At 43.2% G+C, this 26,365-nt stretch overlaps 1 protein-coding gene across 3 annotated transcripts in view; it reads right to left on the bottom strand.

Moving 5' to 3' along the window:
* Window positions 1–26,365, bottom strand: part of SNX29 (sorting nexin 29) — a 407,218-nt gene that overhangs the window by 270,480 nt on the left and 110,373 nt on the right. For all 3 annotated transcript variants that reach the window (XR_004536445.1, XM_033914223.1, XM_033914221.1), the window contains exon 14: window positions 14,094–14,176. Coding sequence is in view for 2 of the 3 variants with exons in the window: in XM_033914223.1 (XP_033770114.1) it covers window positions 14,094–14,176 (83 nt within the window). In the remaining variant the exon portion in view is untranslated. The remainder of the gene's footprint in view (window positions 1–14,093; window positions 14,177–26,365) is intronic.

Genomic DNA, 26,365 nt, shown 5'->3' with positions numbered 1-26,365 from the left:
TAGTGATGGCTTTTACACAATGTCATCACATCTGATCATATCTAAATTCTGGTGCCTCTATTTTGGTTTTATCCTGTATGGTGATGGGTTTTTGTTGATATGAAAATAGCCTGATTATTGTCATTGAGAATTAATGATGTATTGTATCAGGTGTCATATTGTGTCAGATGGTATGTTGATTGATAACTGCTTGTGCAATTTTGATCTGAATTCTAATTAAAAAGGCACAAGGCTTGCATAGAATCTTGGAGATAAGCCTGATAATTCAGTTGCCTTTAAACTGACCAGATCCTGTCTCCAGAAAGCCTTTGTGAATTTTTTACAATAATGCTTATATGTTTGTGTGAAATTTTTCCTCCCTTAGCTTTTCAGATCAGAAACAAGGACCCTGGGTTGTTTGTGTGGCTGCAGGGATCACAGAGCTGACACTCTGATGCTGGTTTGACGCTCAAAGAATTCCTAAGTGTGTCAGAGCAGTATCTGAGCATTTAGTGCTCTAGCTGCAGTAGAAACCTCTACCAAGAGCAAAGAAATTGACCCTGGACAATCCACAGAGAAAAAGTCCAAGAGAAACAAAAAAAAAAAACACCACTGTGGAGAAACGATGTTCCTGAATTGGACTTTATTTTAAAAATCAACATAGCAATCCACATAAAAACCTTAAGGACTTAGTCCGCTGGGAACGTTGGACCCAACATGGTTCGTGTTTCGACAGTAGAATCTTCCTCAGGGGTTCCTATTATCGATTTGGTTTTTGAAGCACGTCGTATGTGGAGCTTCTACACATCTGTACTTTTGGATTGTTTAGTCTTTCCACATTATCTTTCATCCTTGGACTAGTGGGAACCCCTGAGGAAAACTCTACTTTAAACATGGACCGTGTTGGGTCCAACGTACCTAGCAGACTAAATCCTTAAGGTCTTTATGTGGATTGCTATGTTGATTTTTTAAAGATATATTTTTTTTAAATAAAGTCCAATTCAGGAACTTCGTCTCTACCACCACTTAGTAAAAGAGGGCCTTAGTTAGGCATCGCTAGGCATCTGCGATTAAGGCACTGTTTATAGAATCTGACCCTCATTGCATATTGACTTCTATTGAAGAATTGGATAAATGAGTTTATTTCTGAGAATAGCTTCCACATTGGTTATTCTACTATGCCTAAGCTATCTTGAAAATAATTCCCTCATCATGAGTTTTATGCTAATATCCAGATTATATTTGTAGAAGAGCTTTGGAATTTTCATATATTTTTAAAAAATACATCTTCTCTGTACATAGAAATCAGTAATACCTTTCAGCCTGTTTCTTCTTTATGCATTGTCGAAGTCACAACATTTCTTCTTCATATCTTCAGTTTTTCTGTTGTGGCTGTAAATTAACTTTGTGAATGGAAGTTTAAATAAAGTGCTTTCATGCCTGGTGATCTCTACAGTTAAAAAGTCCTCTCTTGGGAGAAGTTCGGCTTGCACAGAATTCTCGACAATAGTTACTGTGAAAAATTTCTTATACATATATCTTCTCTTTGTAGTTTCCTAGTATACCTGTGATGAGGTAAATTGGGCATGATCTTTTGATACATGCAAATACTGAAAATTAGACATGAAAGTAGATATCTTATTAAATGCATCCATGGACAGAGATTGGGGGACACATGAAAATTATTTTGGATATTTTGTGCATAGCATACAAAATTGCATGCAGAGGTTATAGAATAGTGCCAGTTACACTAATCAGCACTAGAAAATGACACAGGGATGGGATCCTGTAGTTAACCGTAAGGCAGGGACAGGGACAAACTTTCTCCCTGTGTCATTATGTGAAAACTTAACACATCTTAGACAATTGGCAATTGAATTCAATGATTAATTAAAAAAAAAAAAAAAAAACCTGCAGAAGCTGCTTTTGGATTTAAATTAACTACTTGTTAAATGACATCATTTGCATCTTGTCTGCCTTTGATGTGGCAACAAGAGTCTTGCCTCCCGATTAGACTCCTACCATCTGCAACATGGATGTGGACAGAGCTCAAGGGCACAAGGCGGGGATGAAGACATAAGAACATAAGAATTGCCGCTGCTGGGTCAGACCAGTGGTCCATCGTGCCCAGCAGTCCGCTCACGCGGCGGCCCTCTGATCAAAGACCAGCGCTCTGAGATTAGCCCTACCAGTGTACGCTCTTGTTCATCAGGAACTTGTCTAACTTTGTCTTGAATCCCTGGAGGGTGTTTTCCCCTATAACAGCCTCCGGAAGAGCGTTCCAGTTTCCCACCACTCTCTGGGTGAAGAAGAACTTCCTTACGTTTGTACGGAATCTATCCCCTTTTAACTTTAGAGAGTGCCTTCTCGTTCTCCCTACCTTGGAGAGGGTGAACCACCTATCTACTAAGTCTATTCCCTTCAGTACCTTGAATGTTTCTATCATGTCCCCTGTCAATCTCCTCTGCTCGAGGGAGAAGAGGCCCAGTTTCTCCAATCTCTCGTTGTACGGCAACTCCTCCAGCCCCTTAATCATCTTAGTCGCTTTTCTCTGGACCCTTTCTAGTAGTACCGTTTCCTTCTTCATGTACGGCGACCAGTGCTGGACGCAGTACTCCAGGTGAGGGTGCACCATGGCCCGGTACAGCGCCATGATAACCTTCTCCGATCTGTTCGTGATCCCCTTCTTTATCGCTCCTAGCATTCTGTTCGCCCTTTTTGCCCGTGTCCCCGTGTTATTCTCTAGCACTAACAACCAATATTGGAGTTTATTGGCATTAATTGGCACTAATTTTGCATTTAGACACTATTCTAGACTTAGGGATAAATTCTCTAAATGGTGCCATTACTGGTGGTCGCTTAGAAAAGTGGTGCCAATTATGTAGTAAGAAGGGGCAAAGATACTACTTCGTTTGGAATATGAAGATACTTAAGGACCTAAAGTCTCTGTTCCCGGGGGTCCGGCTGGGCCGTGGTGGTCAACTGTAAAGAAGACGCCATCTTGGATATGAAGCGTGGGTAGGAGGTGTCTTCCGGGGGTGATGCCCTATCCCGCTCAGATGGAGTGTCTTCATAAGCCAGAGAAGAGCAGGGGATCCGTCTGCAGATCAGGCGAGGGAGAGCGCGAGGAGGAAGCATAGTAGGATTCCAGCTCCGCCGCCATAGAAGAGGTAGTGGAGACAGAGTCAGAGAAATGGGCATCATGCTGGACCAGATGAGGTGAGGATGTAAACCGAGTGCCCTGTTCAATAGGCTGAGCGGAGAGGAGCGGAGGAGATGCAGAAAGCAGTTGTTGTTGCTGAAAGAGCTGGAACTGCTGGAAAAGTTGAAAAAGTGCAGGCTGCATCAGATGAGAGAGCTGGGGAGGATCCTGGGTTGGAGCAGCAGCAGCAGACAGTGTAGGAGGAGAGCCCGAGGAGGAGGAGGAAGAACTAGAGGAAAGAAGATGTTTAGATTTCCTCTTCAGATTCCTGGGTGGGCTGGCTGAAGCAGAGTGCAGATGCCAGTCTGGGGAGGCAGAACGCTGGGCTGCAGGCTCTGTACTAGAAGGAGCACGGTGCCGACGGCTGGAGTCAGTCGGTGCCGAGGGCGGGACCGAGAGTGAGCGATCCGGCAGGGATTGGCCAGTGGGAGCAGTCACTGAGCCAATAGGCAGTGGAGGAGCCAGGGAGCCAATAGGTAGCGTCCCCGCGTGTGACGTCATCGGCACCGACATGCCACACGCAGGAGACGCTGGTGCCTGAGCTGGTTTGCGAATCACCAGCTTCGGCACCTTGTGAGGCTGTCCCTGTGGCTCCGATGCTCCTTGCTAACAGGCGGAGGAGAGAGCGGAGGCGCGTTTGCGAAGCACCAGCTTCGGCACCTTGTGAGGCTGTCCCTGCGGCTCCGATGCTCCTTGCTAACAGGCGGAGGAGAGAGCGGAGGCCGCGTTAGGGAGCACAAATTCTTTCAGTTTAAGCGCTCGAATATTGAGCGAGCGCTTGTTTAATTTAGCGCAGTGAGCGCGGGAAGACATCCGGTGGAGGGGACCCAGGCAACGGATCAAGTCGCACGTGGAGCAGCGTTTGAAACCAGGTTTGGCTCTTTCAGGCATGCCAAACTAGAGCGCTGCTAATTTAAAATCGTGTAGAAGAGAAATGTTGAAATAAAAGTTGAAGCGATAAGGAAAACGGGTTGACACCGTTAAGACTACCGAGTCGGAGAGATCGCGGAAACTTTTAAAACTGGGTTTGCCGGTTGGGGGTGTGCTTATATAGGGGCCAGGTGGGATACTTTAGGGCGGGAGGGCTGGCACATGCGCAAAGCTCTTTAGCTTTGCAGCTTTTAGACTGCCGGGTCGGCTCCGTCACGGGGACGTCACCTTCTTGTGTGGCTGTAAGATCCCTGTCCAGGGAGAAGGCACCTTATTTGGATCCTAGTGTTTCCTTAACATTCTCTTCAGATTCTGAGCATGAACCACCTTGATATTGGATACTACAAACAAGCTTATGAACAAGGATGGTAACTTAGTAGAATTCAACAGAGGTTTCCTTTTGCCTAAGTCAGTCTGGTTACAGTATCTGACTTTTTTTTTTTTTTTTTAGAAAGTCATTGTTTCCCTCAAGCAAAGATAATTTACTAACTTAAAAAAAAAAAATAAAACTAATATTCTTTATATAGATATACAGTTCTTCATTGCTTTTGTAATTACTTTAGATACAATATAAATTCCATCGAGCCACATTTTGAATTTTTTCATTCTGAGCTTTGGTGAATTTTTTTTTTATGGATGAAGGGGATTGAGATTACTTTTGTTATATAGTTATAAACTAGAAAAAATATTGATTGCTGTGTAACACACATTAGTCAGTCCATCTGAGAACAGATTATTGTATTAATGTTCCTATTCCAAAACCAGAATGTAAATAATTACATATAGGGGATCAAAGTCTGTCTGTCTGTTACAATAACTGTCTAAAAAGAGATGAAAATTCACAAAATATGGCATGTAAGCATTAAATATGAATATTCTGGAGTTTGAAAATCAGAAACACTTTTTGTTTATTGTAGGTTTACCACCGTCATACACTGAGATTAATAGTTTACAGACCATAGAGCAGAGTCCTACAACTTTCTCAAGCTGCAACACACTAAAGGTAGTGGCCACAGCTCAAGGCACCCGGAAGTGCAGAGGTGTCACCATGATGATGTCACGTGCAGGCGTGACGGTCATCACGTCGACGTCCACACATGTGTGAAGGTCTTTCAGAAGGGCCCCGAGACACTAGTAGGGGGTGCCAGCAGGGAAGATGGCCAGAGAGAAGGAGAGGCACTGGTGCCGGCTGATTGCTTACAGGATGTGCCTCTCCTCGTGAGGGGTCTCTCCTCCTCCCCTGTGTGCCGTGACACACCTGAAATCTCTGAAGGCACACAGTTTGCGATACACTGCCTTAGAGAATGAAAAGAATTCCAAAAATTAATAGGAAATTTAAAAAAAGAGAAAAGAACACTATTAAATGAGGGGGCATTGTGCCAAAGGTGTTACCAGCAAATGAGGTGCTAAGTTTCTTTTTTGCAGAAGGCCCTAGAGCAGGGGTAGGCAATTCCGGTCCTCGAGAGCCGGAGCCAGGTCAGGTTTTCAGGATATCCACAATAAATATGCGTGAGATAGATTTGCATCTCAAGGAGGCAGTGCATGCAAATCCATCTCATACATATTCATTGTGGCTATCCTGAAAACTTGACCTGGCTCCGGCTCTCAAGGACCGGAATTGCCTACCCCTGCCCTAGAGTCAGTGTTAATTCAGCTCCCCACTGAGCAAGCACTTAAATTGCAACCACTAGAGCAGGGGTAGGGAACTCCGGTCCTCGAGAGCCGTATTCCAGTCGGGTTTTCAGGATTCCCCAATGAATATGCATGAGATCTATTTGCATGCCCTGCTTTCAATGCATATTCATTGGGGAAATCCTGAAAACCCGACTGGAATACGGCTCTCAAGGACCGGAGTTCCCTACCCTTGCACTAGAGCTTTAGCAGGTGGGCTGGCACAAGGCGGAATGATATGAATGCACACCTCTAGATTCATTGATTTCCTTCTCAGTAGGTGATTTTGGGGATTTTCATTCTGAGATCAGGAAGCAAGTAATTGCTGAGCTTTCAAGGTTTGTGCATTCAGTGGTGGAGCAGCTCATTGGGCAAATTTTTGAAGCTGCGGCACACTAAACTTAGGACCACGGCTGGAGGGCTTCTGGAAATGAGAGGACATCGACACGATGACATCACAGGCATGTGTGATGTCATTACTTCAACATCCACGCACGTGCGGAGATCCTCCAAATGGGGCCCTGAGCCTGTTATTACTATGCCAGTGGGGGGGGGAGGTGTTGGAGGAGGAGAGGTGAGGAAAGGCGTCGGCGAGAAGGAGAAGTGCCTCCCGCTTTAAGAGGCATGTCCTGTAAACAGTCAGCCAGTGGCGACACCTCTCCTTCTCGTCAGCATCTCGCAGAATACCCAGAATCTCACTGCGGCACACAGTTTGCAATACACTGTCATAGGGTCTTTCTGGATTTGGTTTTCAGTCTGTGAGTTCTACAATAGATATGAATGGTGTCTGGAACTCTGGGAAGGGGGAGTAGAAATATGATCGATGCCAGGAAGGACAGGGATAAAATTTTTAAAATGTACAATGAATATTCTTAGGAAGTTATGAGGGATGGGTGTGCCTAGCCTGCAGGAAAGGGACACTGACCAAGGTAGAGTGAGAGAGAATTACATTACATTACATTACATTAGGGATTTCTATTCCGCCATTACCTTGCGGTTCAAGGCGGATTACAAAAGGTTAATTTAAATAAAAAACAGAGTTACAATGATTAGCTAGAGAGGTAAGTTGTAGATCTTATAAACATTTAACGGGTTGTTGAGGGTGAGGTGGTTTGTAAAAGAATGAATAGGTGGTCATAGTGGAGGTTCTTTTGTTATTATTAGTGCAGTAATGGGTAGATCAGATGTCAGTTTTAGAGTTACTAAGAGGTCGTGATGTTATTGCTGCTTCAGGAATTTCTTGAAAAGTGTGGTTTTTATTTCTTTTCTGAACGTCCTATAGTCTGGGGTGGTCATCAGAAGGTTGGAGATCTGGTTGTCCAGCCTTGCGGCTTGAGTGGCTAGGAGGCCGTCGTGTAGTTTTGTTCTTTTTACTTCCTTGATTGGGGGGGGTATGAATGGGGAGTGCGTTTTTCTGTGTCTGGTAGTGGGTGCTTGGATGAGGCGATTGTTCAGGTATGATGGGCTGTCTCCGTGTAGGGTTTTAAATAATATGCAGTAGAATTTGAATTGGATTCTTTCTTGGATTGGAAGCCAATGTGAGTTGATGAAGGCTTCAGTGATGTGGTCATGTTTTCTCAATGAGTAGATGAGTCTCAAAGCTGTATTTTGGATTGTTTGGAGTTGTCTAATCGTAGTTGCAGGGCAGGGAAGGAAGAGGATGTTGCAGTAGTCCAATATACCTAGTATTAGGGATTGTACTATAAGTTGGAATTGTGTTCTTTCAAAGAACTCATGTAGAATCCAGTAGAAATTAGTAGGGGGCAAGGCAGGTCAAGTCAGGAGGAAGTAGAAAGCAGAGAAGAATATAATGGGAGGTTGGAGTAGGTATGGGAGTGATATTAAGCATCCTACACCAAAACAAAAGTCAAACAGCAATGAAATGAGGGAGAAACAGAATAAGAAAATGAGACGAGGAAGACATTAAGGCATTCTCCCCCCACTTATGGGTCCAGCATCCCTCCATCTCCCTTCCTCTGCACTCTACTGGACCCTCCCCACACATATATTTTTGGTCCATCTCCCCCCCCTCCCCCTACCCGGTCTGCCCTGCATCCCTCCACGTGGGTCTGACCTCCTGGAACCTCTTCACTTACCACAGCAGCAACGACAGTCGGTCAGTAGAGATAGCGCTGTAAGCAGACTATTTATGGCCATCCCCGGCAGGGCCTTTCCTATGCTAAGTCAGAAGTGACGCGGCAGAGGAAAGGCCCTGCCGGGGCTAGCCATGAGTAGACTGTTTACAGCACCGTCTCTGCTGACTGAGGAGAGCATGGTGCCGTGGTTAAAGCTACAGCCTCAGCACCCTGAGGTTGTGGGTTAGCACCCTGTGCTGCTCATTTTGACCCTGGGCAAGTCACTTAAACCTCCACTGCCCCAGGTACATTAGACAGATTGTGAGCCTGCCAGGATAGACAGGAAAAATGCTTGAGTACCTGGATGTAAACCACTTTGAGTGTGGTTGTACAAAAACTACAAAAATGCTGTATACAAGTCCTACTCCCTAGCCCTATCCCTGATCGGCTTCGGGTAAGGGAGAGAGGGACAGAGCAATGGAAGGGAGTTTTGCAGCTCAGGACCGCTGTCGCTGCTTTGGGGCTAGAGGGAGGGGGTTTGTGACTCAGGACCGTTGCTGTTACTTCAGGGCTTGCTTTGGGGCTAGAGGGAGAACTGGGGGGGAGGGGGGGTTGTGACTCAGGATCAGTGCTGCTGCTTCGGGGCTTGCTTTGGAGATGGAGGGAGGGAGGGAGGGTTGTGGCTCAGGATCGCTGCCATTGCTTTATGGCTTGCTTCAGGGTTGGAGGGAGGGCTGGAGGGGAGGGGGGAGTTCACAGCTCAAGACTGCTGCTGCTTCTTTGGAGCTGGAGTGGGGGGAAGTTCGTGGCTCAGGACCGTTGCCACTGCTGCTTCAGGGGCTGGAGGGAGGACCTTTTTTTTTTTTTTTGCCGGTTGGGTAAGAGTGCTGGTTTCTTGACTACCGGTTAACCTGGATTCTACTGTACATTGATCTATGCAATTGTAACTAATGCAAACAGTACATAAGCCATATTATCAAGTGAAGAGAACAAGTTACTATTTAGGATATTTATTATTTTCTATGCTTTAAGATTTAGCTTTAGGCTGTTTCATACATGGAAGGCAGCATCGTGGGAGGGGATATTAATACAACCTTTTTCTAAAGTAATCCCAGATACATAAAACTAATACAGCTGGGGAGAATGATGCTGCATTTTTTTCTATATCAAATAAGGACTCCTTTTACTAAGCTGCGCTAGTGGTTTTAGCGAGCGCTTAACGCACGCTACATTGCCCTGCGCGCTACACGCCAACGCCTCCCTATAGCTGGTGTTGGTATTTTTTTGTGTAGCACGGGGTTAGCGGGCGCTAAAAACGCTAGCGCAGCTTAGTAAAAGGAGCCCTAAGCGTTTACAGAAGGGTGAAGTGAAAAATAAGTTCGCTGGGGCCAGATGTATATGTTGGCTGTTTCCGTGGCTTGAGCGCTATTGAAAACTATAAAAAGCTGGTATGCTGAATGGCACCGTAATTGTACAATGTTTATCAACAGCTGTCATGCGAACTTAACAGGCCATTTAACTGCAATGTACACTTTAGATTTTACAGTTTAAATAACTCTTGATGCACAATTCATAAAATCAGTCATGCTTTGCTTCTATAAAATTCAGTTAAAATGTGCACAATATTTAGCAAGAGCTTCCATTCAGAACTACAGAAGCGGATTTTCCAGAATGCTTACATGCATGCATCCATGATTTGCCTACTTGAAAATCTGAAAAGTCCCCCAGACGTCCTGGAAGCAAGTTATTAGGAATCTGTGCTCAAACGTAGACAGAAATAGTGATCTCAAACTTTCAGAACATTGGCTGAAAACCAAGATGTTTTTCCATACAGTTAAAGCTCATTTTTTAATGTTAAATTTTATCATTCATAACAAAAGCAGGTTTAAATAGCTTAACTAATCAACAAAAAAAATATTCAGACCAATATTCTGACATGGCAGCAACAATTATTTTTTTTTTTTTTTTAAACACCACATATGGCATTTAAACTAATGCATATATTCAGAGCCACAATACAGAGAGGCAGCTAAGCTGAATAGTGCTTCCTGCTGGTAGCTATAGCCTCATTTTAGAAAGGATATAGAATTCAGAATTAAGAGATTTGGTCAGGTTGCCTGAAGTTTCACTTGGCATTTTAGAACAGAATCTGCTGATATAGAGGCTATCCTGAAATGCAAGAGAAAAGGACATTTACCGTATTTGCCAGCATATAGGGCGCAACAGCGTATAAGACGCACCCCCTTTCTTATACACATTTTTAAGGGAAAAATATATAGTTTTCTACATTTTTTCATGAATTTCCATAATGATTTACTGTACTAATTTTATAGTTATTTATGTCTCTAAAAACTGTAACTAGGGAACACTGTAGTTAGGTACCTTTTAATCTTCATCCTCAAAACCCAGAAATTCATCTCCAAAGCTAAATGAATAATCATTTCAAGCCTCTTCTTCAGAAACTGAGTCTTCGAATAACAAATCATCCTCTGTGCCATCAAGTGAGTTACTAATTCCACATTTCTGAAACGACTTTACAACTGTCTCATGTTTCACAGCATTCCATGAAGTTTTTGACCCATTCACAAATCTGCAAAATGCTAGGCATCTTCCTTCTTCCTGATGGTGTCCCTTCAAAATCCGTAGACTGCATCCAACTGTTCCATTTCTCCTTCATGAATCCTTTAAATGGTTTATTAATACAGACATCTAAAGACTGAAGCTGGCTCATTAGGTCACCTGGAATTACAGACGACACCAAACTATTTAATGGGGCTAGGACTAAAGAGGAATGCAAAGATTTACAAAGGGACCTGAACAAACTAGGGGAGTGGGCGACGAGATGGCAGATGAAGTTCAATGTAGAGAATGTAAGGTCTTGCACATGGGAAACAGAAAGCCAAGGTAAAGTTACACAATGGGAGGGCTGTTATTGAGTGAGAGTTCCCAAGAAAGGGACTTGGGGGTATTAGTGGACAAGACAATGAAGCCATCGGCACAGTGCGCAGTGGCCGCTAAGAAAGCGAATAGAATGCTAGGTATAATCAAGAAGGGTATTACAACCAGAACGAAAGAAGTTATCCTGCCGTTGTATCGGGCGATGGTGCGCCCGCATCTGGAGTACTGCATCCAATATTTGTCGCCATACCTAAAGAAGGATATGGCGATACTCGAGAGGGTTCAGAAGAGAGCGACACGTTTGATAAAAGGTTTGGAAAACCTTTCATACGCTGAAAGACTGGAGAAACTGGGGCTCTTTTCCCTGGAGAAGCGGAGACTTAGAGGGGATATGATTGAGACTTATAAGATCATGAAGGGCATAGAGAAAGTGGAATGGGACAGATTCTTCAAACTTTCGAAAACTACAAGAACGAGAGGGCATTCGGAAAAATTGAGAGGGGACAGATTCAGAACCAATGCTAGGAAGTTCTTCTTCACCCATCGGGTGGTGGACACCTAGAATGTGCTTCCAGAGAGTGTGATAGGACAGAGTACGGTATTGGAGTTCAAGAAGGGACTGGACAACTTTCTGAAGGAAAAGGGAAAGAAGGATATAGATAGAGGGTTTCGTAACAGGTCTGGACCTGATGGGCCGCCGCGTGAGCGGACTGCTGGGCATGATGGACCTCTGGTCTGACCCAGCAGATGCACTGCTTATGTTCTCATGTTCTTAGTTCTGTGACTCCAAAACTGATCCCATACTAGCAAGGCATACTAACAGTCCATCAGAACACCCACCCTAGACCACACATTGTCTATCCACAACTTCATCCCTCCTTCATCCATCCAGCCTTAGGATGAATGTGCACAAACACACCTTTAGGCAATTTTTCCTTGGGCAAAGTTTTCCTTTTGAAAATCAAAAGAGGCGGCAATTTTGTTCCATCGGCACAGCAAGACTGTGTAATGCGTTCTCATGTCCACAAGTTTTAACAATAACACTTTTTGCACCTTTGGAATCTACTGTTTTGTTTGAGGGTACATTGAACATCAGTGGGACCTCATCTATGTTTCCTATTTGTGAAAGTTCAAAATTTTCTCTTTTTCTTGCATTAATGACAAATTTATGAAACTCGATAATCTTGTCTTCATATTCTGTTGGCATCTTTTATGCTATTTTTGTTTTAGTCCACATACGTGGGTTCTGTAAAATCAACGATGCCTCTGTTACTAGCTATCAGTCTTGCTTGTTGAATAGTCATTTTTGTGGAAACTGAAAATCCCGAGCTTCTGTAGTCTAATATCCAAGTTTTTAATTCTTCTTCTAGTTCTGGCCATTTTGCAATTCCAAGTCGCGGATTGTGTTTACTACGCATAGCTTTTTGTAGGTCCTCTTCCTGTCTTCTCCAAGTTCTTATCATCTTTTCAGTTGGTGGTGATCCAAATTTCCTCTCTGCTGCCCTGTTTCCGTGTTCTTTAGCATACGCAATCACTCGTAGCTTGAATGCAATATCATAGAGAATCTGCATTGTTTTTGAGCCATGTTTTATCAAGAAATCTCACAAAAAGCAAAAATGCAATCCAACTAATCTGCAGTGAAGAACAGACAGAATAAAACAAGAAAAACTGCAGACGATGCAGGCTAAGTTTATTAAAACAAATATTTATAGCGGTTAATATTGCCACCTTTTTACAAACCAGGGAACCTGACACAGTCTGTGTTTCAGTTCTCATGCCTTCATCAGGGGTCCCTAAGTTGCAATGGTATCAAATAAAACCACAAATGGAACTAAACAATAGCCTGTGTAGTCCGAAATAGATCGCTGAACGAGTATCTCTGTTTGAATGTTGCTAAAAAGCAATGGCCAATCAGAACTTCCTTCCTAAGGAGGTCCTTGATTGGCTCAGGTGTCTCAGGACCCTCCCAAGGGAGGAACCAGAGGCATCTGAGCCAATCAAGGCCTTAGGCCCCTCCCCATGCATCACATGATGCACCGAGGCGGCCCACATTTGCCATCGGAGGAGGCCTGGAGCAGGAGGGACCGAGAACCCCTCCTGCCCCCAACTTTTTAAAGGTATGGGGAGGGGAGGGTTACGATGGCAGGAGGGAGTTGGCGGGGATGGGATGGGCAGCATTGGAGAAGTTTTGTTGGGTTTATTTTTTTGGGGGGGAGGAGCCGGGCCCGTTGGCAGGAGAGAGTCGACATCTCTCCTGCCATATTTTGGGGGGGGCGCCGATGGCAGGAGAGAGTCGGCATCCCTCCTGCCTTTTTCTTCAGGGAGGGGGCAGCAGGGCCACGTTTGTGTTTGTGGGGGAGGTATTTAATTGGCCAGATATTTTACGTATGTAATACACACAAAATATCTGGCCCATTTTTTAAAATTGAAAAAAGCCGCTGACAGAAGACAGGAGGCCGCTTCTCCTGTCACTACTGTCAGTGCTGCCCTGACTCAATCGCTCACTGAGCAATTGAGTCGGGGAGTTTGCATGTAAATGATTTGTACCTCCATGCAAAAAAGATAGTGAATCAATCGCCATTTCAAAATCGGCCAGTAATCGGCCAACAGCGATTGAATCTCTACCTTTAGTGAATCTGGGCCTAAGGCCAGCAAGTGATACAAACATAACTTAGGGTATTCTATAAGGTATGCACTTAAGAGTGAGTTCCGTCCACATAACGCCTCTACCTGTAAAATACACATGATGCAAGATAGGTAGGATTTTTGCAATTATGCACATACATGCGTACATATACAGTACATGTATATGCCTTTATCCTAAACATTAATGCATGCTGTCAATACACAAATAATAGTGTTTAGAATAAACATACACACACATATGTTTGGTAGCAGCTGCTAAACATATAAAACCCAATAAAAATGAAGCCAATTATGTCTATAGACATGTCAACTGCACAAAATTGTTGGAGCACTATAGGCCTGATTCACAGACCTTTGATGAAAAGTTCTCAGCCCAACCAACCAACTTCCTAAATTCTGAGCATTATTTTGCCACTGTAGCTGAAAAGAGTGTTAACTTATTTTGTTAAGTGCCAATTTGCAGAAACAAAATTCTCTGTTTTGACATTGTTGCAGATCGTTGATTGAACCATATCCAAGTCATTCTCTTCTTGGGCTGAGAACTTTTCAGCACCCCCCTCGTACAGTGTCTTCTCCTATTCTATGAAAAATGAAAGTTAATAAATCAAGCCCTATATCCAGTAGTATAAAAACAGAACATTTGATTATATTAATGTATTAATATTCACTAAATAACAAATCTTTCACCTTACCATCATTTGTTTGTCCCTCTCTTTTCAACATCTGGACAGCCCCAACGTACTTCTTTAGCTGGACTTTGAGAACTTCATTTTCTCTAACCACAACACAAAACAAACCAGAAGGTAAATGAGTCCAAAATAGAAAGCCAGTTTTAAACAGAACATGTGCATGTCTTTTTATTTCCATTTAAGGTTCATCCTCAATCTCGGGTCACTTCAAAATAAATTCTCTCATAAATAATCCATAGTCCATATCATAAGTCTGATATACAGATATTCAAACATTTTAAAACTATTAATATATAAACACGTCTTTGCCAGAGACTGGGAAGTGGTAGAACTAGAGGACATGAACTGAGGTTGCAGAGGGATTGAATTAGGAGTAAGATCAGGAAATTTTTTTTTTATGGCGGGATCTTCCGTCCCCTTCCAATTCTTTGCCACCACCCTTGAAACTAGCATCAGCAGCCCCACTAATTGTTGTTACGTCACTCTCTTCCTTCCACTCTTACCCATTCTCCTCCACCTCCCCTTTTGAGTACCCCAAACTGAAAATTATCAAGTCAAAAGGAATGATTCCCCCCATGAAGCATTCAATATGGCACTGTTCTGACTTCCAAAATTGTTGAACTTTAATGCAATCCCATTAGAGATGAAAAAGAATCCCTTTGACCCATCACCCCTCTCCCACGATTATATGCTATTATGTGTGGAGTAATAAAAGCACTGTACATGGTCTTGTATGACATCTGCCTAAATGACATTACTATCAAATATTGGGCTCAACAGTCAAAAATGGCCTTCCAATCCCCCTCCTCTAAAGGAGATCTCAACCATACATTCCAAGCCTCTACGTGTTGAGGATTAGTTTTCTACTCCAGTTGCCCCAGAACTATATATATTTTAGACCATCTACCCTTATTCCCATTCCCAAAACATTTCTGGGAGGTACCCACATAGGTCCTATCCTATAGGGTTCATAACATACAAAATACCAAACTGAAAGGACTGAAAAAAAGAAATAAAACCACCACCCTTCTCCAACTGCATTGGGGATACTAATCCTTGAGCACATCCACTAATTTCACAATTCCCTTATCTGCCCATACCCTACACCAGTGTTTCTCAAATCAGTCCTGGAGTACCTCCACTCTCCTTGCCGGTCAGGTTTTCAGGATATCCACAATGAATATGCATGAGATTGATTTGCATACATTGCCTCCATTGTATGCAAATCTTTTTCATGCATATTCATTGTGGATATCCTGAAAACCTGACTGGCAAAGGGGTACTCCAGGACTAACTTGAGAAAGAGTGCCCTACACAACCCCCAAAACTCTTATCAATAAAAAGGAGCAAAATCTCTGATCTAATGGACCAATCGGGACAAGCATTTTGTTTTTTTAAATCAATGTGGCAAACAATGCCTACGCATACCTAGAAACACCTAAGGCCAGAGTAGGCGTGGCTTAGGTGTCCGTAGGTGTGCCTAGGCACTTCCACAGGTGTGAGTCAGATGCCTTAAAATGTAGACTTGTAGAACACTGGCCTACATTTAAGGCAAATGTACAAAAAAAAAAAAAACAGATGCAGTTCTGGACACGGCGCCTACCGGTGATCGACACACGGTAGGCACCCATTTTTGCGGGCACCTACCATGGCAGGCGCCATTTCCAGAATCAGGCCCTAAGTTCCATTTAGTGCACTAATTGTAGTATGCAGCCCATGCCTATTCTCCACCCAGGACCTGCCTATTCCCATCCCCAACACAAACAAGTAATTAATAACAAATTATAATGCACCGTCATGCCTCAGCAGTAACAGTTACCATGCACTAATTCACACATTAACTTCATAACACCCTTTAATAAAAGGATTCCTATAACAAAGGAATGTGGACTGCATGGGGTGGCAGGTTCGACCCAAACAAAGGCATGAAGGGTAAAACCTCAACAGAACAGCATTTACAACTCTAGCCACCTTATAGGGCTGACTAGATGGACAATGCTGGTCTTTAATTGCCATCATTCACTATGCTACTACATTAATAGTACAGGATTGATTAAATGAGTTAAGCAAAATACAAAATGATTGTTCCTCAAAGACTGCTATTATGGTAATAAATCTTTAAAAGACAAAGTGGTTTTGTTATGATTTGTCTAATAAAGCAGTAATGTAATATTTGCCACCACATAACAAAATCAAAGAATTCAAGTGACAGAAGAGACCCAAACTGATTTTCTAATGCTGCTAAAATTTAAAATAAACAAAAATGCCAAGTTTCACATGAAACATGTTGGGAGGTAAGAAAAACCCTGCAGAAATATATACCAAAGTTTACAATTGCTTTGAGGTCTTTTAGATAATTTGCCTAATGCTACACAGTAAAGTACAAGTTACTAGATTTATAATGACATGGAATCTCATGAGAGATGGTGCAAAATGTAGACAGTAGATGTAAATGACAAAAACTGACATTTCTAATCACTACACTAAAAATAAAGTTCTTTTTTAAATCTCTGTTCTGTAGCCATTTTACTTTTCTAATCATTTACTTCTAATCTTTGATTTTCTGCTTCCCTTTGTCTGCTTTCTCATAACTCTGGTCCAGTCTCTTGTCCATTTGCCATTTCTTTTCTATCCTCCTGTCTTTAATTCCTCCCCTACATTCATTTCTGATATTAGTCTTTCCCTTTCAGCTTCCTTCCATTTATTTATACACTCAGATTTCACCCCTTCTTCTCATCACTTGGTCTCCAATGTTCTTCATTATTTTATTTTTTTACTGCATTCACCTAAAGCTTTCCATTTCCCATATTTCTCTGCTTCTTCAAGCACTCTTTTCTTCTCTCTCTTGCTCACTCCCTGCTTGTGACTGGCATCTCTCCTTACCTTCCTCATCTCCCTCTATAGTCCATAATTCCCCCTTCCTTCCCATGTACAGTATCGTCCCTTTATGCCTCCTTGCCTTGTTCCCTCCTTTCATCAGTCATCACTGCTGCTGGTATACTACATCTAACCAGGCCTGCAGCAGCATTAAGACAGGGTCAGTAGAGGGCCTCTGAGCAGATGTGCACACTCAAGACCTGTGTATCCTGTTCCCATCCACTACAAATTTCCTCTTTTAGAGGGGACAGGAACTTGGGAAATCTGTCTTTTTTTGTTTCAATCCATGGATATCTCATCTTCTAGTGCTCCTACCAGTGCCACACCTCTCTAAGCAGATGCTTAATCTGCTAGGTGCTAGAGTTGGCCCTTACAGTTTGATAAAGTCTAGTTTAGCAAAATCATAACTTGACCTATGGACTTTATTCTATATTACTTGAGTGCCATCTAGTGGCCAGATTTGGGGTGCATAATTGAAGGGTTCTAGAAGGAGTCCCCCAGTCCAGAATCATTGCTACAATGATCAGATTAGGCATACTGGTGGAAGCATGGAACATAAAAACATTTTAAAAAATCTCCAAGACTTGTATATGAATGCTTACAGTGCTAGATCTCAGCCCTTGTTCCACATAAGCTGAAAGTATAAAAGATTGAGGGGAAAAAACCTACTTGGTTAAAAACAATATTTGGATAACTTCATTTTATAATTAATAAATACGAAGATTTAAAACTCAGGCAGCATGCAAATTTGCCATTAATGATCCATATTGTCTACACAGATCTTGCCTGTGTTTTTCTAGAAATGTTAAAACATGCCCTCTTATGCCAGTCCAGGCAAAATGTATTTATTTAAATTTTTATATACCACTTATACTGAAGGGAATAGACTTAGTGGATAAAGACAGGTTGTTCACCCTCTCCAAGGTAGGGAGAACGAGAGGGCACTCTCTAAAGTTAAAAGGGGATAGACAAATGTAAGGAAGTTCTTCTTCACTCAGAGAGTGGTGGAAAACTGGAACGCTCTTCCGGAGGCGGTTATAGGGGAAAATACCCTCCAGGGATTTAAGACAAAGTTGGATGGGTTCCTATTGAACCAGTACGTAAGCAGGTAGGCTTATCGCAGGGCACTGGTCTTTGACCTGGGGGCCACCGCGGGAGCGGACTGCTGGGCACGATGGACCACTGGTCTGACCCAGCAGCGGCAAATTCTTATGTTCTTATACCCTAAGTCAGGTTTGTCAAATTCAATTACATAAGGGGCCAAAATCTAAAACATAGGTTAAGTCGCAGGCTGAATTTTTTATTAAGATATTTAGGGGGTCCTTTTATTAAAGTACACTAACCAATTTAATGCGCGCTAAAGATTAGCACACGCTAAATGCACACCTTAATAAAAGGACCCCTTACCTTAGTAGAAGTATAGGGTTACAACCTTTCCAACCCCACGTCGGCTCTGTGATGTAAGCAAAATAAATAAAAAGACTTTTCCTCTCTCTTTTAGGTCCTAGTTCACGCTTGCTGTCTTAACACCAGCTCTGGCAGGATGCACATTTCAAATCTAACATATCGTGATCACAAAACAGAAAATAAAATCATTTATCTATCTTTTGTTGTCTGGTCATTATTCAAATCATGTTGGTCCCAGGCTCTGGTTGTCTTCTGATAACTTGCTTACCAGGGTCTCCTGCCCATTTGTCATTTCCTTCTTTCTCCATGCTAACCATTCATCTTCCATCTCTGTCCTCCCCTTCCGTTTCCCTTCCCTCCCCTAGAGGTCTGGCATCTTTACTTTTTTTCATCTCCATCCCTGCAGCTGCAGCGATGGACCCCACCATCCCCACATCCACCATATCTCCTTTTCTCAACTACCCTTTCATCCAGCATCTCTCCCTCCTTCCCCACCACCCCAGGATCCACCATCTCTTCCTTTCTCTTCCCAACTACCCTCCTATCCAGTATCTCTATCCCCCCTCCACACCTTCCCTTGTATCAAACTTCTCTAACTTTCTGTTCCTTCCCTCCCTCCATCCCATTATCCACCATTTCTCTCCCTCTGCTCTGTTTTTAGACCCATCATTTCTTACCCTTCTCCCCCCACCATCAGTCCAGCATATACATGTCTCTTTGGACCCCTCCTTCCTCCCTCAGTGTACTTCTACACCAGGACCCCCCCCAAACCCCGAAGGCCTGCATGCTTTCCCCCTTTTTTCTAGCGTCCTCCGGCTTCCTACAAAGCAGAGGATCACCGGTCAGCTGTAGCGATCCTAGCAGCCTGCCTACTACATTCCAGGTTTAACTGTGAAATACAATTCTTTAACTCATACTGTAAATATTAAAGTTGCAAAACGAGCAATCTTCTCAATTCTGATTTCACAGACTATAGAGTCATATGCATCTAGATTTCTTCAAACTGCTTTGAAACCAACAAACTGTTTTCTGTGATTTTGCCTAATCTTAGTGAAAGAACCTCACCACCTGAGCCCCAAGGAGTACACAGCTGTTGTTGATGTTCAGTAACTGAATATCCTATTGCAGCTTTATAAACTAGCTTTATAAACTTTATTAGCAAGAGACAGCCATGCACATAAATCTCAAACAGTAACATTATAAGACAGACTTTTTAAAAATTAAAAAATAAAGAGTGAAAAGATTAAAACAAAATAGTGAAAAAATAAAGGGGCTAGCCCTATGGCATGAAGAGGACTTGGATTTGATTTCCAAGTCAGGACTTATATCTTCCTTCCACCAGCTCTCAGAGATGCCTATTTTATCTATCTTGTCATTTAGTGCAATATATTCTAACTCTCCCATTTTGTTTCTTAGGCTTCTTGCATTTGCATACAGACATTTCAAACAATGTTTATCATATCTATTTATAATTTATAAATCATCCATGCCAACTGCTGAGCAATCTTTAAAATCAGCCTGCTCTGTATTTAAGGGAACCTGGTCTACCATGGCCTGTATTGCAATTTCTTTATCGGGATGCTCTCCATTTTATGATGATATCTTTTAAAATTACCTTGCTCTGAACCATGCTCCTTTGAGCGACTGTTGGCCTTCCCCCAGTTTCTAATTTAAAACCTACTCTATCTTCTTTTTAAATGTTGATGCCAGCAGCCGGGTTCCACCCTGGTTACGGTAGAACCTATCTTTGTGGAATAGATTCTCCCTTCTACAGTTCCAAACAAATCTAAACCCTCCTTCCTTCACCATTGCCTCATCCATACATTGAGACTCTGGAACTCTGCCTGTTTCTTGGGTGCTGCGCATGGAACAGGAAGCACTTCTGAAAATGCTACCTGGAGGTTCTGGATTTTAACTTCCTACCTAAGAGCCTAAATTTGGCTTCCAGAACATCCCTACCACATTTCACTGCACCTAGAACAGCTTTTTGAATTTTTTCGGTGGGAAGTCCCGCCCCCTTCGTCTTCGAGCCAACCATCTTCTCTTCAGCCCTTTAAAGGGCCTTGTTTCAGCTGCTGACTGCATTTCCAAGCACAGTGAGGGGAAGGGAGACCAGCCATCCCCCTCACTGCATCTAGAACAGCTTTTTGAATTTCTTCGGCGGGAAGCCTTGCCCCTTCTCCTTCGAGCCAGCCATCTTCTCTTCAGCCCTTTAAAGGGCCTTGTTTCAGAGTAGAGAATGACACGGGGAAAAAATCTGTCCCTGTCACTGCACCGTCCCCGGCCCACCAACCTCTGCACCGCCCCATCACCGCCGTTCCCTTCACCGCCCCGTCACCGTCACCGCCATCCCTTTCACCGCCCCGTCACCGCCACTGCCATCCCATTCACCGCCCCGTCACCGTCCCTGCAGCATCCATATAAGCCTCAGTACTGCGAAACACCATGAAGACAGAAGAGAATCCTGCCACCACTACTACTACTACTGCACTGAGAATCTGTTTCAGTGCCTCTGCCCTGTAGTAAAAACAGAACATAAAATAAATCAATTGACTTGTCCTCCCTTGCAATGACGTGTCCCCCATGTTCACCTATAGCTCAAATCAGGTCAATTGTGCACACTAAAAATGCAGGTGGATCTGGAAAGTGAGCGCAGGCAGGCAGTGATACAAAAACAGCAGACACCCAACTGATTGCAGTGTTCTGCCATCTCCCTCCCTCCATCTCACCTTAGATGTAGAGTATGCCGGCTTTCTTTTTCGCCCAGCCGCACGTGCGGGTGCTCATTTGTTCAATATTCTCCTCTGATGCAACCGGAAACAGGAAGTTGTAAGAGAGGAGAAGACTGATCAACTCGAGCGTGCGGCTGGGCGAAAAAGAAAGCCGGCATACTCTACATCAGTGTTTTTCAACCTTTTTACACCCGTGAACCGGCAGAAATAAAAGAATTATTTTGTGGACCGGCAAACTACTAGGACTAAAATTTTAAAACCCTGTTTCCACCCCATCTCCGCAAGCTCGGTCACCTCAGTAACTATAGAAAAATAGACAAATATAGTGCAAAATATAGAAAGCAGATATAACTTCTCAAAACTGACACATTTTGATCACTAAATTGAAAATAAAATCATTTTTCCTACCTTTGCTGCCTGGTGATTGATTTCATGAGTCTCTGGTTGCGTTTCCTTCTGTCTGTGTATCCTTTCTTTCATTTCTTTCTTTCTGCACTCAGGCCCAAGAATTGTCCCTTTCTATTCCCTCCCTCTTTCCTTCCTATGTCCTTAGTGCCCCCGGTGCCTCCTTCCCATGTCTTTAGTGCCCCCAGTGCCTCCTTCCCATGTCCTTAGTGCCCCTTCCTGTCTTTAGTGCCCCCAGTGCCTCCTCCCCATGTCTTTAGTGCCCCAGTGCCTCCTTCCCATGTCCTTAGTGCCCCTTCCTGTCTTTAATGCCCCCAGTGCCTCCTTCCCATGTCCTTAGTGCCCCTTCCTGTCTTTAGTGCCCCCAGTGCCTTCTTCCCATGTCTTTAGTGCCCCTAGTGCCTCCTTCCTATGTCCCTCTCACTGCCTTCTACACTTTGTCCCACCCCCACCCCCACCCCCGAATCCTGCCTGCCTACCTTTCTCCCTCCCTAGCCAAAGCCAGCCTGCTGCTTCCCTGCCGCTCAAAAAAAAAAATAATAAAAAAGCCTCCTTCCTTTTCCCCTGCTCATGCTGCAACTACTAGAGAAAAGGAAGGAGGCTTTTTTTTTTCGCGCAGACCGGCAGAAATTCAACCGGCGGTAAGGAGGAGGGAGGGAGATGGCGGGGACCGCACGATCCTTGATTGCCTCACTGCGGGGACAAGTCCATTCACCGCTCCACGGGGCGGTGAATGGCCTTGTCCCCGTCCTGCAGAGGCCACTATTTTTTCTTCCCCGTTTTGGCGGGCTACCCGCGGCTAAATGCGGCTAGCCGCGGGTAACCCGCCACCGTGTCATTCTCTATTTCAGAGTATCGCACAGCTCAGCACACAGCTTGCGCACCAAGCACAGTGAGAGAAAGGGAGACCGGTCACCCCCCTCACTGCACCTAGAAAAAGAGCAGCCCCCAAATTGAATTTTCTTCAGTGGGAAGCCCAGTCCCTTTCTGCTTCAGAGCCACCTCTTCAGCCCTTTAAATGACTTCAGCTCCAACATGCAGTCATCTGTTCGGGCTAACATGGCCGATCTTACAGGAATATTTTTAGCCTTTTTCATTCTCTACTTGCTAGGTATGAGAAGTTGGGGTTCGAGAGCTTTAGCATTTGAATCAATTCCAACCCACTTTACATGGGACAGAATCACCAAGTCTGAAAAACCTTCTCGCCCCTCTCATGATTACATGGAAACAGGTCCTTTTCCAATCTCTGTGGTTAACTCCTCCTGCCATTCCTCAAGACCAATGCACAAAAGACAACGATTCCTAAAGAACTTACGATGCTCAGAGCCTTTGACTCCTTTAGAACATCGTAATCTTTCTGGAGCATATCTGAACATTCGTTTGGTCAGGAATAAAGCACAACTGGTCAAAGACTGGCTGGAAGAAACCCATGCATGTGTACTGGCAAATTTCCGGCGGAACTTGGTCATATCCTTGTGACTCCAATTATTAAAAATTCTAAGGAGTCTGTCTCCTTGACTGCCAACTACAGACCTATTGCCAACATACTATTTTTTTCTTAAACCAAAGGAAGGACTGGTTAACATCGATCTCATGAAATATTTAGAGAAGTTCAACAACCTTCATGACTCTCAGTCTGGTTTTCGTACAAATCATAGTACCGAAACAATTTTAGCTTCCATGACTGATCATCTTTTCCATCTGTTTTCCATGGGAAAAAGCATGCTGGTACTGCAGTTTGACCTGAGCAGTGCCTTTGACCTTGTTGATCATGACATTTTGCTCAGATGCCTTGATTCCATTGGCATTTCCAGACAGGTACTAAATTAGTTTACAGGTTTCTTAAAAAAACGTATTTACCAGGTTTACAGCAAAGGAACTTTTTCTCAGGCTTGGTGTAATCCCTGCGGAGTTCCACAGGGCTCCTCACTCTCCTCTTCACTTTTCAATGTCTATATGGCACTATTGGGAAATATGTTATCCAATTTAAAACTGAAATCATATATATACGCGGATGACATTACAATTATTATTCCCATAACCTCACTGACTTAAGAGACAGAACAATACATCTCATCTGTCCTTACTAAGTTAGAACAATGGACTACACAATTTAAATTAAAACTGAATTCGGACTAAACTAAATTCTTTTTGGCAAGTCCTAATAACAAGATCACAAATACCTCTTTGAGATTAAATGGGTCAGACCACCTAATTAATTCTACCATCAAAATCTTGGGTGTCATCTTGGACCGAAGCTTGACTTTCAAAGATCACACTAACTCTCAGGTTAAAAATTGTTTTTTCACTTTATGGAAACTTCATACCATTAAACACTGTTTTGATTTCTTCTTTCGACTGCTGGTTCAATCTTTGATCTTAAGTATCTTATTCTATTGCAATATTATATACTTAAGATCTTTTAAGAAAACCATCAAACGACTGAGAATCGTTCAGAACGCTGCAGTCCGTCTCATCTCATCTACGGTCTCAAGAAATCAGATCATGTAAGCCCATATTACAAAAAACTACACTGGCTGCCCATGGAAGCAAGGGTTATTTTTAAGTTTGCTTGCCTTTGCTTCAAAACCATAAAAGGTTCATCCCCAGTTTATATATCTCAACATTTTGACTTTCCAGGCACAACTTGTACACGTAGTGCCTACTTGTTCGCTTTCCCATCCTTGAAGGGCTGCATCTACAAGAGATTCCTCGATAGAACATTATCATTCCAAGCAGGCAAATGGAATAAATGTTTAACCAACTTTATCTCAAACGCTCTTTCTTACCAAACTTTTAGGAAGTCAATCAAAACTTATCTCTTTGACAAATTTCTCTGACTCCATTTCTACCATGATGTACTTCTAAAACACTTCCAGGAAAAATTGATTAATCTTACCATGTTAATGTAATTTTGAAAATTTTTTGTAATATCGCTGTCTGTATACAGTCTCTTCCTCTGTAAACCGCTCTGAACTGTTTGTGGTATTGCAGTATATAAAAATAGTTATAATTATTATTATTGGTACCCACATTTACCAAGACAGCAGACTCCTCCCCCAGCACTGTCTAAAATCTTATCTAGGTGGTGCATGAATTTGCCACCTTTGCACCAGCAAGCAGGCAAGTGATGAAGCGATCCTCACATCCACCAGCCACCTAGCTATCTACCGTATTTTTCGCTCCATAAGACGCACCTGACCATAAGACGCACCCTAGATTTAGAAGAGGAAAATAAGAAAAAAAAACATTCTGAACCAAATTGTACACTAATATATACCTGGCACCTTTAAATGCTGTCCCAGCCCCCCAGCACCTTTAAATTCCATCCCAGGCACCTATAAATTCCGTCCCAGCTCCCCTCCCCCATCAACCAGCGGTACCTTTAATTGTGGTGGTTGCTGGATGGCTGCCTGCTGATTATGTTGGGGCCAGCGGTAGGAAATATATACGATAAAAGTAGTAGAATAACACATAAATAAAATAAATAGATAAATAAAATCAAATGGAAAGAATGAAGATGAGAAAAAAAAAACAGTATTAAAGTAATAAACCCTACTGCAGAAAGATAAGTAGAATGCCTAGTGTGGGAGAAACTGGTGGACAGTTAGAACCAACGGTTATATGCTGTAAAAAGGAAAAAAAAATAAGATCAAAATAAAGATTTATATAAAACTCTTTAAGAAATGGCATTAGATCAAAATTAAACCATAATGGGTGAGAACGAAACCAAAATAAATAAAATTTAATAGTCAAATAAGGCCCATTTAAGTCCAGTTTGAAATTACCGGTAGATCTGCTCAGTGCATGGACAAGAAAACTCTGTCAACTGCAAACCAAATCGGATTTCTCCATGGTGCGACTCAGGCCGAAAATGCTTCGGTTTTCCTGCTGGGGGATGCCAACTCCAGCTGTATCAGCAGTCAGTCCCCCTTCAGCGTCAACGAAGCCCTGGCCTCTCCCCTGCTCTCTTCCATGCTGGCGGCTGCTAAGCTCAGAGGCCGATGACAACAGCTGCGCGCTGCCTCCCTTCGGGTGGAGTACGCGTTGCTGGGATCACTGGCATTGATAAACTTTCTCCCCTCTCTGCCGCCGTCCCCGGCCTGCCATGCTATGCCTCTTAGATGTCTGCGGCAATCTCCACTGTGTCAGCTGAGAACGTCCCGAATGCCGCTCTCCCACTTTGCCCGATGAAGTCTCGCGGGCCCAGGCATTAGCGCATTTGTGTGCCACTGGCCCCAACATAACAAGGAGGAAGCCGTCCAGCGACCACCACAATTTAAAGGTACCACTGGGGGGGGGTATATTCGCTCCATAAGGCGCACGCTTATTTAAACCCACTTTTTTGGGGGGGAAAATTGTGACTTATGGAGCGAAAAATATGGTATATGCCTAATGATTGAATCTCCCACTATAATGGCTGTCCTAACCCTTCCTTCCTGGGCAGAAGCCCCTGGAGACATATCCTCAATGCAAGAGGACACTGTATCCTCTGGTGGACAGGTTCTGCCTCCTACTTCTCCAGGGTGATGCTCTCTGAGGCAGCACTCTCTGAGGCAGCACAGAGGATGCCAGACTGGAAGCCACACTCAATTTCTGGATGTTCAATAGCTAGTTTCCAGTCATCAGGAAAGAGTCCTGTGAACAAACTGTTTAAGATCATGGCAAGAATAAATGGTAATAGTGAGGAAAATGATCATTTAAGAAGTGTTGTTGGGAATCTCATCAGTAAGATTGGTTGAGGTATGCATGTTAAGAGCACAGGGTCCTAGGAGGGAGATAACATATAAGCAGATATCATAAGTAGACACTTTGTTTGTCATATAGAGTATCTTATAGGGGATCTTATTTAAG

The sequence above is a fragment of the Geotrypetes seraphini genome, chromosome 11 (assembly GCF_902459505.1).
Source record: "Geotrypetes seraphini chromosome 11, aGeoSer1.1, whole genome shotgun sequence".
NCBI classification, from domain to species: domain Eukaryota; kingdom Metazoa; phylum Chordata; class Amphibia; order Gymnophiona; family Dermophiidae; genus Geotrypetes; species Geotrypetes seraphini.
Note: the sequence above shows the minus strand (reverse complement) of the source record. Positions and strands in the feature narration are given on the sequence as shown.